At 31.2% G+C, this 18,816-nt stretch overlaps 1 protein-coding gene across 2 annotated transcripts in view; it reads left to right on the top strand.

Moving 5' to 3' along the window:
- The window catches only part of LOC118196477 (nose resistant to fluoxetine protein 6-like), a 151,953-nt gene that overhangs the window by 90,844 nt on the left and 42,293 nt on the right, over positions 1–18,816 (top strand). For both annotated transcript variants that reach the window (XM_085820213.1, XM_085820214.1), the window contains exons 2-3: positions 9,506–9,741; positions 11,959–12,073. In XM_085820213.1, the coding sequence (XP_085676339.1) occupies positions 9,506–9,741; positions 11,959–12,073 (351 nt within the window). The remainder of the gene's footprint in view (positions 1–9,505; positions 9,742–11,958; positions 12,074–18,816) is intronic.

The following is an 18,816-nucleotide window of genomic DNA, read 5'->3' as shown; positions in this document are numbered from 1 at the left end:
TGTAGCCGAAGCTAACACAATGCTAACTAGTTGGCCCCTAAATATAGAATTAGATAGCGAAGCTATCAAGGGTCCGTAATACGGCCGAGCGTACTAACAGCTTAGAGAGACGTAGCCAAACGGCAAACGCGCGCTAATCAGAAACTCTTGATTCTCTCTCTCTCAAACTCAGTGGAACTTCGACTTAAATACTACGCCTTCTCATTTGCGTTTAACGCGATTCTAAAAACTCATTCTGGTAAGGATTCGTAAGCTGATATTAAAAGACATAGAAAAGAAGCTTTTACTTAAATAACTGTTATAAACTTAGAATACACTTTACAAGCTTTGCTGAAAACTGTAATTTCGTTATCAAATACTAGGAAATAAATTGCTATTTAGCTAAAATAAATAAAATATTGTTCAAGAATTATAATTATTTTAAAGTGAAAATCTTAGCCCATTTTGATTCCGAAAGTTTAATTTTGCACAAAAATATAAATAATGGAAAGACAGCTAAAAACAGAGATGTTTTTAATAGATAGTCTTATAAAGCATGCGTGAGTAATGCGTTTTCGATTTGCATACTTTCAATGTGTATTCATATTTTGTGTCTTATCTACCTGTTGTATTTTGAAATCATCTTTTTCTATTTGCTGCCCTTTACTTATATATCTTGTTGACCGAAATGCACAAAAAGGCTTTTGAAGCTTAATGTTAAATAAAATATCGGTTTTTTTATTTTAAATATTTACCCATTATACACCGTTCAGTCATAACTGTTATCTATACCTTATAATGTCCCTCCCATAAAGCAAGAGGAAACTTCGGTGTTAAAACAGAGTGATGCTGTGTTCGCAACAAACAAGCAATACTTAAGGTTTTGAACAACAGTATATAATTGTAAATAAAAATAACTTAAATGATTCTTTAGAATAACTGTTTTAAACAATTAATTAAACAGCAATGAAAGATTAAATTGAATAGAACAATCGGTCATTTGTAATTAGGCACCAAATGGCAGGTGATAAAACCCTTGGAAAAGCTACAGCTTACTGATACCTTTTCACAGAACGAGTGTTCCAGAGTAGGTCAACAGAATGGAGGTATTAAAGTATCCACTCTAGGTCAGGGTTTTCCTTCTGCTCAGCGAAGTAAGCCAATTACACTCGACGAGTGTTTGTTCACATCGTCGAGAGCTTGCATTGTGTAATCGAAACCATATTGTTTTCTTTCTTTGCTTTTCTGTTGTTTTAGATGAGTTGTAAGAGTTTTAAACCAACTATAATAAATGACATGCTTTTTTTCTGCTTCTAGTAAGCAGAATAGAGGATACAGGAGTCATGCAGGAGATTTATTTACTTATTTATTTATTTTTATGCACTTGGTTTTTATTGTACTTTGTTGGAATTTTGCGCTAACAGAAGTTTTGTATAGTTCTACGTCAAACAAGTAGATCACCTCGCCTATCATTTTGCTAATCGCTTTGTCTCTTGAGTCAAATCATAATAAATCTCAAATATTTTCGATATTATTTTTAGAAACAGGTCATATAATAGTCACACAGTAATGCTCGGCCTTGAATTTTTACTTGAATCTTTAAACTCCTGCTCTTAATAATTACTCATTTCGAACTTAGTTCTTTAATTTTTTGACTCAGAAGCGTCTTTGTTTAATTTCTTCAACCATTTTTAACCGTTCGTTACCTTGTAACGTTAGGGTACTATGCATCATTAACACGACATAGCAAGAATCGCCAGTGCACAAAACGTAAGATCTTTAGTTTATCATCCAAGAGACCTAGAAATAACCAGTTTCCAGAGTGTTGCTATTCACAGTGATGGAAGATTTTTAGTTTGTCTTTCAAATAATATATTATTGCTTAAAACTGACAGTTAAAAAAGAAATAAATGTAATTTTTAATAATTAAAATTTTATTTAATTTTTAACAACTATAACTGACTGGTACAATTAAACATACATACATTTACATACATTTAATACAGTTTAAAATAAATTTCTGTCTCCATTTTATTACGTTTCGCGATGGTATCAGAATATTTAGCCTTTACGTATTTTGGAAACGTTGCTAGAGTTGCTAGAGGTGTTACCTTTCGATGTTTCATAAGAAATTTAACAGTATATTGCTTAGTTAAGTGAGGGTTGATGGTTAGTAGCCCAGCGTAGAAAAGATTCAGTTTAAAATCCTGGCAAATGAATTGGTTGCACGGAGGTTTTGCGATTTCCTTACAAACGATGCAAATATGAAGTCAGTTTTCATTGGAAAATCCTTCACAGAACCATTTCTTTTCTTATACAGGAAGCTTGCATTCCTTGATCAATCAGTTAAATATCCAGCTTAGCTGATGGAGAAATGATTTAAAAGAAATATATTTTTTAATTAATATCTTTGCTGTTTTAATGATACCTTTTTAATTGGTGCACTTTATGATATTTTTTATTCGTATAATTTATATAATACACCTAATAGATATTTTTTATAAATATGTGTTGCTTCACTGTAAGATATTTTTAATGTTTACAGATTTTCTAATGTTAGAGATTACATTTAATACTCGTATTGGAAATACGAGTATTATAATCCAATACGAGTATATTTCCAATATAAATTTTAGAGTTTTCTAGTGTATACAGATTACGTATCTAGATACAGAATAACTGTTTTGCATACCGCCTAATAATGAGACTTCAAATTTCTTGCTGGCATTATATTGAAATTGGGATAATTAGAAACTATGCTATTATTGTAAGCGTTAAAGGAAAATAAATAATTAAATAGTTACATGCCTTTCATTTTAAAGCAAAAGCTAGAAATAAAAAATTTGTAGGAAGCAACAGCATGTCAAACTCTGACATACTGAATAGATAACAAACAAATCGTTTGATGTAAGGTAATATTTGAATGGAAACAGAAACGGAAAAGTAGAGAGAAAACCTTTTTGTAGGAAAAAAAAAAAAACTCTTCATAATTTTTGTCGGTTTTAATTATGATAAAAATTCTCTTTAAACAATTAAGAGCTCTTTAAATTTATTTCAAATATGAGGTAATGCGATAAAAACCTTTTTAAAGAATTTTTAACTTAGACACTGCATTAAAGCAAGCCTCATTTAACAGATTTTATTCGCAGTTTATTTCTGGTATCCTCAATCTAAAAAAAAATCGAACCACATTCTCAAGCCTTTATGTAGTTTTATTCAAGTCACTTTGGCAGAAGTTCGTAAGCAAGTGCACGTAATGATATAAAAATTAAGCCCAAATGTATTTATTAATTTTACATCCTTTTTAAGTTTATACGTAGAATAACAGATTGAAAAATAAATATGATATGTTAAAATCTTATACAGTTCCACACTTGTTATAGAATCGCTAGCTAACTCAGCATTTTAGATGTAGTGACCACTTGTGATAGGACTCTAGAGACGGTAATAGTAAGTGTGAACTAAATTAGTCTAATGCATCAATTATATGACTTCAGCTAATCCTATTTCAGTTATAAACTAAAACTAAACTTAGTGGCGCAAACAACCCGAATGGGCCAATGGCTGCAGTGCCCGAAATCTGCTTTCTTGACCGTGGGCCCCGGGGAGCGTAAGCATATGCCCTGAACAAGTGGTCAGCTTGTCGCATGACCCCCAGTGTTTAGTCCCCAAGCAAACTTGGTACTCATTTTATCGACCCAAGGGATGGAAATCAAGGGATGAAGGGCTGAGTCGACCTTGCCCAGCACGGGGTTATTTCAGTTAGCACGGAGTTGTTCAGCACGGGACTTCAGCTATTATATGACTTCAGCTAATCCTATTTCAGTTATAAATGTTGTAAAATAATTGGGTAAAATACATATAAAAATTTTAAAGTTGTACGGTTTTAGTTAAATATACAAAAGAGTTAACAGAAAAAAATAGTTATTTTTTATAATATCCTTGGTAAAAAAAGGTGACTAAAAATAAAATCATGAAGCTGCAACCAACGAGGAATTAAAATCAAAATTCTCAAATGGAATTTTTTTAACTGAATTATAACTGTTAATTATTACTGAATGTAACCATTCTTATATGTGTTTATACCTAGGGTATTGCTTCTCTTCTTCTCTAAATTTCAGTCAATTTTTTAGATTATGTTTTTTATGGTGGCCAAGGCTTTTATTTTTAATCATTATAAGCGAAAATGATGTGATAGCTAATTTTTTAACTGCATTTAACTAAAACCATACAATTTTAAAAGATATTTTATTTTATGCGTTTATGTGAGATTGCATTCAGTTCGGTAAAATGAATGTTTGATAAATTTTGATTTTAGATTCCTTTTATCAGACTCGATTATCAACAGCTCATTGATCAATTTGGTAAAATTGTCCAAAGTTGTTAAATTATGGCTATATACTGAAATAAATATATTTCGATTATTTCCATCCGATGTTGCTAAAGTCAAAATCATTAGTCTGTCAGCAAATAAAGCTATGTACACTTTGCTGTGCTGCTCGAAATAAAAAAAATAAATGAAAGCTTCAGTATTATTTAAAAAAACTATCTCTATCATATTTATATCAAATTTTGTTTATACTAAGTCTATATCGATTTTTTTATAGGTAAAAAAAAAAAAAAAGAATCGTTGAAAATTATATTTTGACTATTACGTATAAATGTAACATTTCAAGAATGTCGTTTTCCTAGATAACATAAATCCACACTGATGAATAACAAACAGAAAAACACACCTAAAAGAGTAGAGAAAAGCACGTCACCTTAAATTATAAAATAAGACAAAACCAACCATAAACTGACAGTAGTCTTTAGTACAAATCTTTTGTGCGTTGCAAGGCTTGAGGCGTCACGCTCCTTTCTTCAAGAAGCAAAATTTCGGCTTTTCCGTATGCATATAGACGTAAATAAAAATGCTGAAACTGACATTTCTTTAAACAAAAATTCTTCCAATATCTAAGTGCAAAGTGCTTAAGTTCTAAAGTTTTTCATCACAACATATTACAAAATAAACAAATATACTTGTTTACTATCACTTCAGATCCAATAACTATTTGTAGTTTATTATTATTTATTTATTATTTAATGACATTTAAATTAATACAGCCTGAGATCGACGTAGGCGTACATTTGATATTTCAAGGTAGTAGCAATCAACCACTGCTAACCTTCCATGACCTCACTGTCTTTAATAACTCCTAAGTAAGTCTGTTCATTTTTACCTTGACAAGTAGTTGAAATCTGTGAGGAAGAATGACCCTTGATACAGGTTTCTTTCGCTGCAAAGCACCATCTTATTTATCTGTCACTCCAGTATGCTTTAGATTTCTTAGTTCAGAGAATAAAGATATTTCTTAGACATTTCTGGACAACACTAAACTCACTGACATGTTCAATAATATTTAAAACCCCTTCAGGACGGGTGTATCATATATGCATCAACGGCTAATACTCTTACCAGACGGCATGTCGTTTAGCGCAACTAACCTTGGAGACGGTGTGTTGTACCAGTGTAACGCAGTGTGCGATGCATCAGTGTATCACCCGGCTGCTAGCGACCGACTGATTGCATATATGACATACACGTCTGTAGAGGGTTTTTAGTTCAGCAACATGCCGTCTCGAAGGGAAATAATTATTCCCGTATTCTTGAAGAAGCACTTGTACGTGCATCTTGAAATCAGCCCAAATCTCTACGAATAGCATATAGAAAGAAAAGTGAGAAAAATACACACTAGTAGGGTATTTTGAAATCATATAACAATAAAATTTATCTTTCTGATAGCACATTTTCGAACTTGTTTGACGGGAAGGGGGTGTAAAATATTCCTCACGATCTGAAATCTCATTTGAACTGCTATATACAGGATGTCCCGTAAATGTTGCGACAAACTTCTGGGGGAGATAGGGCACATCATAAGGATTAAGAATTGCATAAGAACCCATGCCCAGAAACGTCATTGTACGCTGCCAGGCCTTGTTGTACAGGAGAGTGCTAGTGAAGAGTGAGGATTGCCTTATCTGAGCGGTAGGTACCATACGAAGAGAATGGAACGTGCCGTGCACGCATTTGTCTCCAAAGTTTGTTTTCACGTCTGCATGAAAATTTGCGCGACTACGGGTCATTAAGAAGTGGCAGGACAAGTGAAGGCAGGCCACGATCGACTCACTCGGTCGTTAGGGAAGAAAGTGTGTTGGATACGGTGTAGAGTAATCCAAGGACCAGCATACGTGCCATTGCGTCTCAATTAAGAATGTCTCGTACCAGTGTCCAACGTCTCTTGAACGACGAGTCCTTCCACGCCTTTCTTCTCCAAAGGGTTCAGTTAGTGCTCCCCGATGACCATCCTGAATGTGTGCATTTCGCACAGTGTTTTCTGTAAGAAAGTGCCTGTAATGTTAATTTCCCAGCTTATGTGTTGTTTACGGATGAGACCATATTCAATAGGGATGGCGTATTCAATCACCACAATGAGCATTTGTGGCTCAAGAAAATCCGCACGCGGCACAACAAAGCTTCAAAGTCAATGTCTGCGCGGGTTTGGTCGGCGACTGCTTAATGCTGCTTGTGGGGAGTCATGAAAAGTGTCGTGTATCACGATCCTGTTGTGTTTGAAGTGGATCTTGTGGCCTCATTCTGGACTGGATGCTCGTAGCCATTTGAATAGATCATTCCCGCATCGATGGATTGGGCGTGGTGGACCGGTTACCTGGCCCGAACGGTCACCAGATTTATCGAGCCTTGATTTTTTTTTGTGGGAAGCCATCCAATGTGTGGTGTATCACGATCCTGCTGTGTCTAAAATGGATATCGTGGCAAGACTTGCCTGCACAGCTACTACAATCAAAGAAACTCCCACTGTGTTTGAACATGTCTGGCAATAAATGGTTCCTCGGTGTCAGGCATGTTTGGCTTCTGATGGTGCAAACTTCGAGCATCTGTTGTAACATTCAAGCTGGCGTATGTATTCACCATTTGTAGTCACGTCCAATAAATGTTTCAAATGAATCACTCTCTTGTTTCCTTTTCCATCTTGTACCTCTGCTACCACTTACCCCTGACATTTCAGGGTATGGGTTCTATGCAATTCTTAATCCTTATGATGTACCCTACCTCCCCTAGAAGTTTGTCGTAACATTTACGAGACACCCTGTAGTTTAAATCCAGTGAGGCTTGTAGCTGCTGTCAAGAGAGAATACGTCACTGAATGTCTAGCAGAAAGCAGTTACTATGTATGCCATATGTTCTATTTGGTGTTGAACTGCTGACAGTTCATAAAATTCACACTCCCTCGCTTAAAATTCCCAAACAGTACAAGAACATTTATTAACATCGTAAATGTTTCAAGTAGCCTTGTGGTCATCATCTGAACTGTTTTGAATGTTTTTTATTGTAATATGGCAATGCACACTTGCTGTATCTGTGTAGGAACAAGGATGTCTTCCTGAAGGATTTTATAAAGAAAACAGACTTAGTTTTCGGCTGTTGTTTGTTTTCGGTTGTTGACTTAGTTTTCGGCAAGGCTGTAGTTTTCGGCTCGTAATTTTTTGAACCATCGTTAAACCTGGCTTACGCTTGTTGTTCGATCCTCATATGCTACATTAATATTCATATTTACTTAATTGAATTCATAAAGCAAAATGGGCCAAATATGCTCCTTTGTCAATTTCATTTAGCTCTGAAAAAATAAATGTTAAAATCTAACAACACTCTTTAAATCTTGCACTAAGAATAAGAAAGAGATTATATTATTATTTGTTTTTTAGCAACTCAATGCAGGTATACTTTATTAAAAGACTTCTTACTTATGGAATGGCCCAATATAAAGAATACAATAAAAACTGTTTATTTTTTGTAAATGAGATAATTTTAGCTATAGAATGGATTGTTTTGGAATGAATTGTTTTAACTTTCTTATAAATTTCCTAATTTTTAAGAATTCGATTTTCTGAACTTATAAACATTCGACTTTCTAAATTTGTGGAGTTATTCTGAGAAAGTTACGTAATATTCCAAGAAATCTTGGAAAGAGCAAAACGTTACATGATTTGAGGTACCTCTATAAAATATTTCGACATCAGACACAATTTTCAAAGATTTCGCTGTGGAAAGTAATAGAAATTTTCATGTTTAATTCACATTAAATCTGGAAGCGTAATGCTTAGTCACTTATGCGTTCTAAAGTTAATTAGTTCTTCAAACCCTTTTAAAATATTTTTACCTTATGTTTTTGCAATAAAAGCCGTAATGAGTTTAATTTTTATTCTGGATATGTCTTTAACGAGCCATACGTTTGGGTTTTACTTTATGTTACTTTATGTTTCATTAAGGTTACTTTACTTGTCATTTCATTTATTGTAAATCTTTACAAAATTTATCATTTTCGAAAGTGTTGGCTATGTGGCATGGCAAAGAGACAGAGTGTTGCTATTGATCTGACATAAACTTAAGTTTGTCTTTCAAATATAACTCATTACTCATCAATATGAGAGATTTAAAAAAATAAACGAAATACTTAAAAAGAAAAGAAGGAAAAAAAAAAAAAAAAACCTGAAATCTTTCAGATTTTACATTTCGCCCAAAGGGATCTTTTTTTAATCTTTTGTGTGCTTTTGTGTGTTACCTTTATTTATTAAAATGTTCTTTGCACTTAAACCATAAAATTCAATTTAACAGCAATATCGCAAAACAATTTAAAAATGACCTTATCTTTAGAATTTCCGGATATACAGTTTCGCGCGCTGGAGATTAAAAGAGTTCCCCCCCTGTAGAGTGTTGCCATTGCTTTCTTTCAAATCGTTGAGTTTTCTACTCAGAAATTCATTAAACGTTTACAAAATATGAAATCGATAATAAAACAAATTCCAAATTTCAAATTCGAGCTTCCAGATGCACATATTCGCAGTAGGATTACGTCATTCAAAATTCGATGGCTCTATGTACCGTTGTTTTATCACAATGCAAGAAATATACATACATTTATGCAGATTTTTCATTATTTATTTTCTTCAAATATAATGCAGGACTCTAACATTTGGTGACAACAGTTTGAAAAGTGAAACGGTCATTTATAGTGATTCAACGCAAAATCGCAAAACGAAAACAATAGTCCTTCAGGAACAAAGCCCCTTTGGACTAATAAATTAATCATAATTTTATTTTAGTGATATATTCATTCAACATAGGTTTAATTACATTTCATTTATGACGTACCCACTTAATTTCTGCGAATTTACACAACTCTTTTATGATTAATAAAATATATTTCTAGCACCATATGTTAAGCACTTCGGTTAAAAATAATCATTTGTTTTTATATTGTATTTATTTACTCATTGAGTTGAATCTTTTTTTAATATCTCAGGAGTCTGTAATCTGCTGTCTTCTATATATCCTGAAAAAGTTAAACAAATTTATACAGTTGCATTTGTAAATAGTAAACATAAAAAATATGAATATTCATGAAAAATGTAAATTTCTAGTTTCCATGTAATTATATACTCATATATGTATATCCTATTTCAGTAATCGATGCATGGGGCAAACCGGGAGATGGTTTGTTCGAAGGTAACTTCGGATACGTTGGAGATTACGATGAGTGTGTCAACCTAGTCATTCCGGAACTGAAGGATCAAGAGGGAAACCCTCAAAAGGGTCTTTACTGCCTAGTTCACTTTACACCTGTCCTACCCCCAAAGCCACAACTGTATACACTGTTTCACAAGATACCTGAACTTGCGAATATTACCAGCCAGAATACAGTAAGTACTTAAAACAACACATTTTATTTTAATCAGCGAGTCCGAACATGAAAACCAATCATCTTTGGTTTTCATTTTTCATCGTTTCATTCTGTAGTTCTAAGAACAGTAGTCTCCATTACTGTACACTATAAAGGTAGTTGATCGGTAAAAGTGCTCAAAACTCCAATTGCCTAAACGATGAAAAGAAGAAGGTGTCGAGCATCATCAAGAGTTACGAAGTTTTACAAAGATGTCAAAGCGTGTTTTTATGCGCAAAGTAGACGCAATGCGGACCATAAAAATATTTTACTTCTCGAAAAGCAGTACTTTAAATTGAGGCAATATTTAGCCAACAAGAGCAATGTACAGTTTTTAGCGTATTTATGCTGAAAGCAATATATTTAAGACACAATAACACGCCGAATAAATACTAATTCAGAAGTCAAACAACAAAAATCAGCGTTATATTTACAAAATTTCCACAGGACTAGTTTCGATGGTTTTACCGAACCACCATCCTCAGCTGCAAAACCGCAAATGTTTGGGGCTTCTATAATTAAGACACAATAACACGCCGAATAAATACTAATTCAGAAGTCAAACAACAAAAATCAGCGTTATTGCGGTTTTGCAGCTGAGGATGGTGGTTTGGTAAAACCATCGAAACTAGTCCTGTAAAAATTTTGTAAGTATAACGCTTACAAAATTTTTACAGGTTTTACTTAATGTTTGACATCTGAATAAGCAATATATGTTATGCTTTTATAATATTTTTTGTAATATGTACTAACTTACCGTTTAATCGCTTTCTCGCATTTTTCATTTTGTTTCACCTATCCAGTTGAAAAACGATTCGAGATTATATTGCATATCCAAGCTACATTGCATGCAAAGTTATATGTAAATAGAAATTGATCTTGCGTAAATATCATGAACAAATCGGAATATATAGCCTAGAGTATATCAGAAGCACCATTTCCTTTCGTCCATCTTAGAAAAAGCATAATGTAAGTTGGGCAGGAAATTCAGAATCAGTTCTATTAACTTGCTAATTTGTTCTGCGAGTGAATTTGGCGTTTTACTCCGTTCAGAGTAGAGCAAGTGCTTTAACAGCTGTAGTAAAAACATTTTCGTATAATGTTCTGAAAAGAACAAAATCAGAAACGAGAATGCTGAACAACTGATATTTATCAAAATGTTTCTTGCCTTATAAGTAAGAAACGCACAATTGCTCAGAACTGTTTTTTAGAATATTTCAAAGCATCTGTTATTTTTTCAATACTATATGAAATTATAATTAAAAACTTGTCAATAGAGGGAGATATTGCCATTGACGCAAGATGAGATGATTTATTTAATCTCCCGACGACTGTGATACGATCTGAAAATCATAGTTAGGCACATAAGAAATCAATTTGATCTAGGAAGGATGCTTTTCAAAGAAGTACTTACGGATAATTACAAATAAGAATTATTTAACTATTAAAAAAATTAATTTTTTATTTAACTCGAGCATTTCACACTGCAAGAAATTTTCATCACATAAATTTAAGAATTAGTACTTTTAATTAAATCTAAATGAAACATAGCAATCAACTTGCTGCGTGATTATTACTAACATTTTCAGCATTGAAAAGCAGCAAAAATTTTTTTCCATCAAACACAATAAAATAAACTGGTCACTTTCTTTAGGTTTCCGAAACATATTAAAACAGCCTCTCATGATAATACAACTAGTATTCGATTTTCTGCACATTTATTTGAGATTTTATCTACATTGCTTTATTTATTAATCTCTTGTTACTTTTGTAGATGTTTTTGTTCATTTGTTGTCATAACCAGATTGCAGGTCGTTCTATTCCTGTCCGTTACCGCAGTTTATTTCCAATTCCTTAAAAAATTGTTTTGAGATGTAATCCATAGAAAGTATCACTAAGACATACTTTAGGTTTAATATTATTATAGTTATACATCAATTAAATAGTTTATTAACATAAAATTACAACCAAGATGCATCTCAAATTCGTTGGTTGTCGGTAACCTTTAGACTGAGATTTCATAGTTACCGGTAATTAACCCATAGGTTGCGTATTATAGAAAATTTGGGTGGCTTTTTAAAATGCAACTAAATGAAGAATTCGGTGCCCGTCATTGAATTTTCAGTGTTCTTTTATTATTGCTTCTAGTATCTTTACATCAGTTTTTATTTAGTGATTTTTATATTATTCTTTTCAGAGCTTCGCTGAAACAGCAAAGAACGCTCACTGGTTTTATCTTCTAGGATTAAGAATAGGCGTTTGTATGCCGAATTCTTGCACAGCGGATGACGTATATAGTATTCTTGAGCAAAGTAAGAATCTTCGAAAACTTTCGAAGTTTTAATGAAACTCATTGATATATGTTTTTAATTTATGCTTCTCATACAGTATATTTTTTCTAAAAATATTCAAGAAATTATGTTTTAAAAACTTTTATAAAGTTTTAAGCTCATAAATATCACTTCTTCATTTCATTTTTATGATTGGGTATCATATAACAAGTACTATCTAACCAGTAGAAATATTTTATTTCATTTTAGGAAATAACATACAGATTGTTTTAATATAACTTTATGGGGAAAATTCAATAAATAAATAAGTTGTTCTTTTGCGCAAAAAGTGTTTAATGGAAATACGCTAGAATATTGGTTTTCAAACTATAATCGTGACCCTATTTGGAGTCGCGAAAATTTATAGTTAGGTCACAAGAAGGATAAAATTTCTAGAAAATCTGAATTGAGGGTACGTAACTAAGAGTCGACGTTTTGATTGGGGTCGCAAAATTATTTTTTAGGGTCGTTTGCATTTTTTATGCGGTCGCACTGCCATAAAATTTGAATACCACTGCGTTAGGATTTGATTAGGGAGTAAAATGGGAACTATGTACAAAAGGTACTTATTTCTTTTGAATTAACCCTAAGAGGTTACTTGATTTTGTATGTATTCATTAATGGGATAAAAAATCAGAATACCCTACTTATATCCCGTTAACGAATTTTGAATATTTGAAGAATGATAAACAATCTTAGCTTCAAATTATAATTAAGATCTAAAACTGAATTTTAATTGCCCAGTATTGTACGAAAAGGAATAAATAACTATTAACAAATCTGCTATTTTGTAAGACACCTGTCAGACGAAATTTCAAATTAATCCATGAATTTATTTTTATTACATAAGCACTTGCGTGAAAACCTTACTGTCTTTTCTATCATTGTGTGAAGTGTACTCATCTCTGCAGTAGGTTAGTGACTGAAATACAAAAGTAAATGTAGTCAAACGTGTCAAAAATGGTAGAGAAGTTTTGAATTTTTTGAAGCAAGAAATCTGAAGACTCGGTTATTCTTTCATGAATATTTTACCCGCGGATCTTTCAGTTATTTTCTGGACATGCTACCAGATACATAACGGAAGCAGGCATAAGGAATGCGATAATTCATTACATTCTCCCTCGCTAAAAGACGACTGGGGAGGGAACAAAAAAAAAAAAAAACATTCGTACCCCCAAGAGTACGCATAAGAAAATACGATAACTCTTCATATCATTAGCTTAATTTATGCATGAAACATTACTTAAGTTCATCTTTAAAGCTGTACAGTCAACAAAGTGTTTAAATATTTAAAAATTCACAGCGCATAATATGGAAAATGTCAAAGAAATAAGGTAAAGTTCACAGAAAACTGAAAAATGAGTCACGGGATTACAACAAAAATTTTTCCATTGGAGAAAAGCTCATGATTATTCCATCTTGTTATAAGAACTATCATATTGGATGTAAACAGTGAAATTTTAAAATCAATCCATATTGTTACGGTTTTTATATTGATTTACTGGTACTTACGTATTAACTCCACTGCAGCTGCAGATTGAGTGTTTTTAAGTGCCGCCAATCTACACCTAAAATGTTTGCGACAAATCATAAATTAAAGCACATTATTTAAAATCAAAGTAGTCAATCGGATTTCGATGGAAAATGGGCCGATATAGAGTTGAACATAGATATGAATCTCAAAGCTGAACAAAATGAAGCTCTGCTTCCTTCAAACCAGTTGTCTTTTCTAAGTCCCACTTGCTGATCACACTGTCTTAAATTACATTTCCAAAACTTACGTACGTTTACCAAAACAAAGTTTCATATAATGCAAATTGCGAATTGATACATTTTCGTTTTTTTTTTTTTTTTTTTTTTTTTTGGTAAAATATTTCTCACCTGAAAAAATAAAATTGCATCTTCTTCTGTGTTTCGCAAATCCCAAAGACGCATTTTTGTAGCACTAAAAAATGGCGTCAAAAATCAGCAAACAACAAGGCAAAAAGGAATCCAAAAGATAACTGCGTGCGAACAACAGGATTGCTCTTTTGTGGCGCATCAGCGTAACTTCTGCTGCGGTGGCTTTTATACGTATAAGTACCGATTTATTTAGTTTAGTTATTTTTAAACAGAATTAATTAATAAAACTGCTTTTATATTTATGTATACTGTTTTATATTACCGTGAGTAGATAAAAAATGGGGGTTCTGCGACACGGGGTGTGGGGTGTGGGCGTGGTCAATGACGTCACACAGAAGGCGGGGCCAAAGGCAACGTCATCACACTAGGAGGCGTGGTCACCAGTGGAGTTGAGGTGTTGGTAGACTGCTGATTGTGTTGTAGACCTCCTGCTTTTCATTTAAAGTTAGTTTTTTTATATTGGCAACGGGAAATATTTTCTGCATCTTAATTTTGATGATATAACGATGCTGCCCTCTATTAATGAAAAAGTAAATTATATGTTTTACAAATATGTTTTTTAAGTCTGGTGTTAAAATTATTCAATGCGCGACTCTGAAAACAATGTAAAAGAAACAAATATAAAAAAGACTTTCCTTTAATGTAACTACAAGATAATTTGTTTTTATTACTCAAAGTATTCAATTTTATTCTGATACTTTTATCCTTTCTAGTTTTAAATGAAACTTTAACTTATTTCTTAGGTTTTCTGTTCATAATAACATATTCATTTACTGTCATATTTTTTTAATACTTAACGTTTCTAATTTGTAATATTTTATTTAATTTCCACATACTATTTTTTTTCATACCTTTCATAAATTTCAGCATACCCTGATTTTTAACTTATATGTTATATTTCACAAATGTTCCCACACATGCTGTTTATTTGTTACATTACTTAATTTTAGATGCAATTTCACACTTTTTTTAACGTTATAATGTTCAATATATTTAAAAAGAAACGTTTATTTTTCGTGATCTTAGTTCTTTCACTAAATTTTCTACAAAATTTCTAATTTCTTTCACATGTTCAACAATATCTTCCTTACATTACCGAATATTTTTTTAAAAAACTTAAGTCTATAACTGTTAATTACTTCTCTTACGTTCATGATTTCCCTTCTGTGTTTATATTTCTTAATTCTAGTTTAACTTATTTATTATAATGTTTTTATTTCTGTCTCATCACTCGTAATTTCAACATTTTATTCCTTTTTATTTATTTTAACGATATGGATTGTTTTCATTTACTCCATATTCAAACATTTCCTTACAATTTTTAAAATACTTGTTTTATTCTCCGATCATAATAGATCATCTACAGGTTTTACTCAGAAATTTCCATTCACAACTTTACAGTTTAAAACCATTTATATCTAACTGTATTTCTTTCTCATATAGTTTTACGATCTTCAAAGTTTCTAACATCATGTTTAGTTTTAAATCCCTATTACCTTTAAGTGTGTTGATAATTTTCATTTCTAATTTTACATCCACATTCAGTGTTTCATCCACACATAACAAAATATTTCTTACATCTTCTGATATTTAGTCTATGTCATATTTCAGTACTTCAAATGAATTTACACTGCTCACATTATTATTTTTTCATGTTTTAGAGACACTGACTATACTAATTTTACTATTTTTCCTACACTAATTGCATCTATGTCAGCACTCATGATAAACTAGCAATTGTTTTGCATCACATGCATAAAGAAATTCTTAAAACCAACTTTTTCAATATCCTACTCAAATTACTGTTTTCCAGATGGGAAATGCCAGTATTCTTTGGTTTTACTCTGTTACATCTTTTTAAATTTTAACATCTTACTTTTAATTGTAACATACATCTTTTGAACAGTTTTTTCTATTAATGATAGCCTTACCTTATTTGTTCAAATTAATTCTTTCATTCACCTTCTTTACTACCTTTCAGTACCTTCATAATTCACTATGCAAACGCAATGTCTTTCACTGACATTCTGTTTAATAATACTACAAGTTTCGTTAATTGACAAAAAGCGAATTATTTCTCAGTTCAAAATAGAACTACTATATTTTTGCACAAACATTACCTTTATCCATTCAAGACACCCCTTAACCTGTAACTGACGTAGCGATAGGAAAGGAGACTCTTATCATATGCTCTTTCGACATTTGAAGTTTCTAGAACTTCTTTGACAAGTATATCAATACCATCAGAAAATATACTTAACATTTTTACCCAGTTTAAAGGCAACATACTGTTGTAAGAATGGTTTTAGTTAAATTTATAAGACAAGTTAACACATTTTGTGCTAAATAGGCATAAACATTTAGATTCAGAATATTTCTTTTAAATCCGATGTAGGACTTGAATTTCATTCATGATACGGATTGTCTCTTGATTTTCTTTTTGTTTACCTTACACTAATAGAAAATTTTTATTTTACAAGTTCAGCTTCTAACGAAATAAAAACTACGATACACCTGCTGTTTTTAAGAAAAGGAACTTTGATATATTTCTGGAAATGTAAATGCTTTTAGAGTTTTCTTTCAATAACGTTGATTTTCATTACTTTACTAACTTTAATAATTCTCTTATTAGCTAATATGAATGAAAGAAGATTGTCAAAAATGTAACACAGTATAATTCTTACGAACATACGTACCTTTACCAGCATACAGATATTACCGATTGAAATGAAGAAAGATACAGATATTTTACTCCAATCTACATTAAATTAAAAAAATATTTAAACTTTCATACATTCCAAAGAATAAACGAAAACTCAATAGATATTGTCATGTTTGTATATATGAGATAAAAGTTCTATGAAAGGTATTTAAAGTAATGCTTAGAACTTCATAAAAGCGAACATTCACTATGTTAATACACATATCATCAGTTATTTACATTAATCAATGTAATATTAATCATTACATGTACTATATGCATATATATTTAAAGTTTAATTGTCTTACAATTGAATAATTAACTATGGAGAGAAAGAGGTTCATATCTTACACTATTTAATTCACATGGAACAAATTTTTCACTCAACCACATTGAACCACGTTTATTAAATTCGTTAAAGTTCTTTTATTTCTGCATTTTCACACTCACGACACATTTTAAATGTAACTATTGATAACCATTTCAAACACAGATATCATAACTCAGTGTAAAACTACATCATAACTCATTTTTTCCCTACTAACTACAATTTTATATATTCAAGAAGTACATCTAAGACATGATCATTTTCTATGTTCTAGCAAATCGATTCAATTGCGAACATACTATTAAGACTTACGATTTTAGAAGACTTGCATGTATTAACGATGTCAACGTTTCTTCGTTTTTGTAAGATTCGCATCAAACCATGTCGCATTCGAATGTGGTGTAAGAGATCACTTTTTCTTTTAAACACTTGTAAACAATGGATGCAATTTATAAGAAGAGAAGTATCATGCTGTTTCAAAACATCATCATCAGCATATTTCTTTTTCTTTTGACACCAGCAAAATTAAAAAAAAAAAAAAAAAAAAAAAAAAAAAGGTTCGTGAGATTTTCTTCAAATTCTGTTTTACTTGAAAAAATGTCCGAACATTCAATACGATGTAAAGATTGATATTGTTTTAAATTCTTATGCTCACTAAATATTTTTTATCATGATTTACTCTTAAAAGTAACTTTATAAGTTTTCATATCCTTTTTACATGAAACGAACTTGTGATTATTCACTACAAAATTCTAAGACGAGAAGCTTCACGACTTTTCAAACTATAAACTTAAATTTCTTAGGACATACACTACATCTGATGTTCCTTTCATGAGATTTCAAATATCTGTTCAGATTACTCGTATTCAAGAAACCTTACAAATATATCACATAAGTTCAACGAATAATCGCTTCATAAACTCTTAAATTTTCAACACGAGTGAATCACTTGAAGCATATACTGCACTGTAAACATACAATACTTAAAAAAAAATTGTTATAAAAAATAAAAATACATTCATTTCACCAAGAAGCTTTTCTATTTAAATACATTTATTTATTTCCAAAGAACAAGTTTCTGTATTACACATAAAATATACTTAGAATTTTCTTACATTAATTAACATAAAATTAACAGCAATATCCATTTACTGACATTTGATATACATGTTTGCTTTAAAATTAAAACTAAAATTGCAATAGATTTCTATTAAAAAAAACATAAGGAAAAAAATCGTCATAACATCAAACAAACACAGAAATTTAAATAGAATAGCTGTACTTATATTAATGCATTTTTATAATCTTCATAACATTTCAATTCAAAAAACCTATCACAAAATAAATGAAAAATTTTTTTCTGCCTCAAAGAATCTCTTATATTTTTTAAATTAATACATAAAAATATATCTTCACCAATATATTTAATTCTATTATCAACACTTATTATAATGCAATCATGTCTTGTTTGTGAAGTATGATTTACAATGCAACCTTCGCATTTAAATAGTTTTTTAATCACTGAATTTAATTCAGTTTTGATAGAGTTTATGAGTTCTTTAAAAAGTTCATCATCATCACTTGCCATATCCGAACAATTGTTTTTACATTTGATTTGCAACGGTAAAATAATTTCAAAAATACTTTTATATAAAGTATTAGATACATCAGGAATAATTTCTTTCAATTTTTTTAAAATATCACAGTTTAGTTTTAGGTATGTAGGTTTTAGTTTAAAAGAATTTTCATCTTGTTTAAAAACTTGTTGAAAAATACACTCACCTTCTTTGTTGA

This window comes from Stegodyphus dumicola, chromosome 7 (assembly GCF_044657685.1).
Source record: "Stegodyphus dumicola isolate Sdum_Otavi_A_Nest chromosome 7, ASM4465768v1".
In the NCBI taxonomy this organism is placed as follows: domain Eukaryota; kingdom Metazoa; phylum Arthropoda; class Arachnida; order Araneae; family Eresidae; genus Stegodyphus; species Stegodyphus dumicola.
The sequence above is the reverse complement of the archived record's forward strand: the minus strand, read 5'-3'. Positions and strand labels throughout refer to the sequence as shown.